Source organism: Aptenodytes forsteri, unplaced genomic scaffold (assembly GCF_000699145.1).
Source record: "Aptenodytes forsteri isolate BGI_AS27 unplaced genomic scaffold, ASM69914v1 Scaffold55, whole genome shotgun sequence".
NCBI classification, from domain to species: Eukaryota; Metazoa; Chordata; class Aves; order Sphenisciformes; family Spheniscidae; genus Aptenodytes; species Aptenodytes forsteri.
The window spans coordinates 1,672,925-1,673,571 of NW_008796063.1; the positions used below are offsets into that span (position 1 = coordinate 1,672,925).

At 60.3% G+C, this 647-nt stretch overlaps 1 protein-coding gene across 1 annotated transcript in view; it reads right to left on the reverse strand.

Annotated features, from left to right (window-relative positions):
- DLX5 (distal-less homeobox 5) overlaps positions 1-447 on the reverse strand; it is a 2,708-nt gene extending 2,261 nt beyond the window's left edge. The window contains exon 1 of the mRNA XM_009286530.1: positions 5-447. Within this exon, the coding sequence (XP_009284805.1) occupies positions 5-376 (372 nt within the window). The 5' untranslated portion in view covers positions 377-447. The remainder of the gene's footprint in view (positions 1-4) is intronic.
- Positions 448-647: the final 200 nt, after the last annotated feature.

A 647-nucleotide genomic window follows, 5' to 3' on the forward strand; every position in this document is an offset into this window, starting at 1 on the left:
CCGCCCGCCCCCGGCTCTCACCTGGCTGGCTGGCGGAGCTCTGTACGCGGTTGTAAGCCCCGCTGTACTGGTGGTAGGGGCTGGCGTAGCTGTAGTCCGCGTAGGCTTTGGCAGGATAGTTCCCAGCAGATCCGTTCATGCCGTGGTACTGATACTGGTAAGGGTTGAGCGCTTTGCCGTAGGAAGCCGAGGTAGGCGAGCAGTAGCCGTGCGGGGCTCCCCCCGCCGGGCTGTAGTAGTCGGAATCCGTAGCCGAGGACTCGGGTAAAGTGGGAGATTCCTGGGACGGGTGGTGCATGGCTGCGGCCGTCTGGAAAGGAGCCTGGAAGTCGCCGGATCTGATGTTGGGGACCCTTCTGTCAAATACTCCTGTCATAGCTCGGAGCCGGCGGCTGGCTGGGGCTGGCTGCTGGGGCTGCTCGGGTCTAAGCAGACATGTCTGGGGGAGGAGGCTGCGGCGCTGTGTCTGTCTCCGGCAGACTGCTGGCTGGGGCGCAGCATAGGCTTGGTTAAATCCTTAATTGCGCTCTTACGCACAGCAGGGTGGATCGGGTTCCATTGGCCAGAGCAATCGGGAGCAGCGACACCCTAACTCGTCCAACTAGTTTAGCACAACAAAGCTTTGGCTTAAAAAAAAAAAAGGAAAA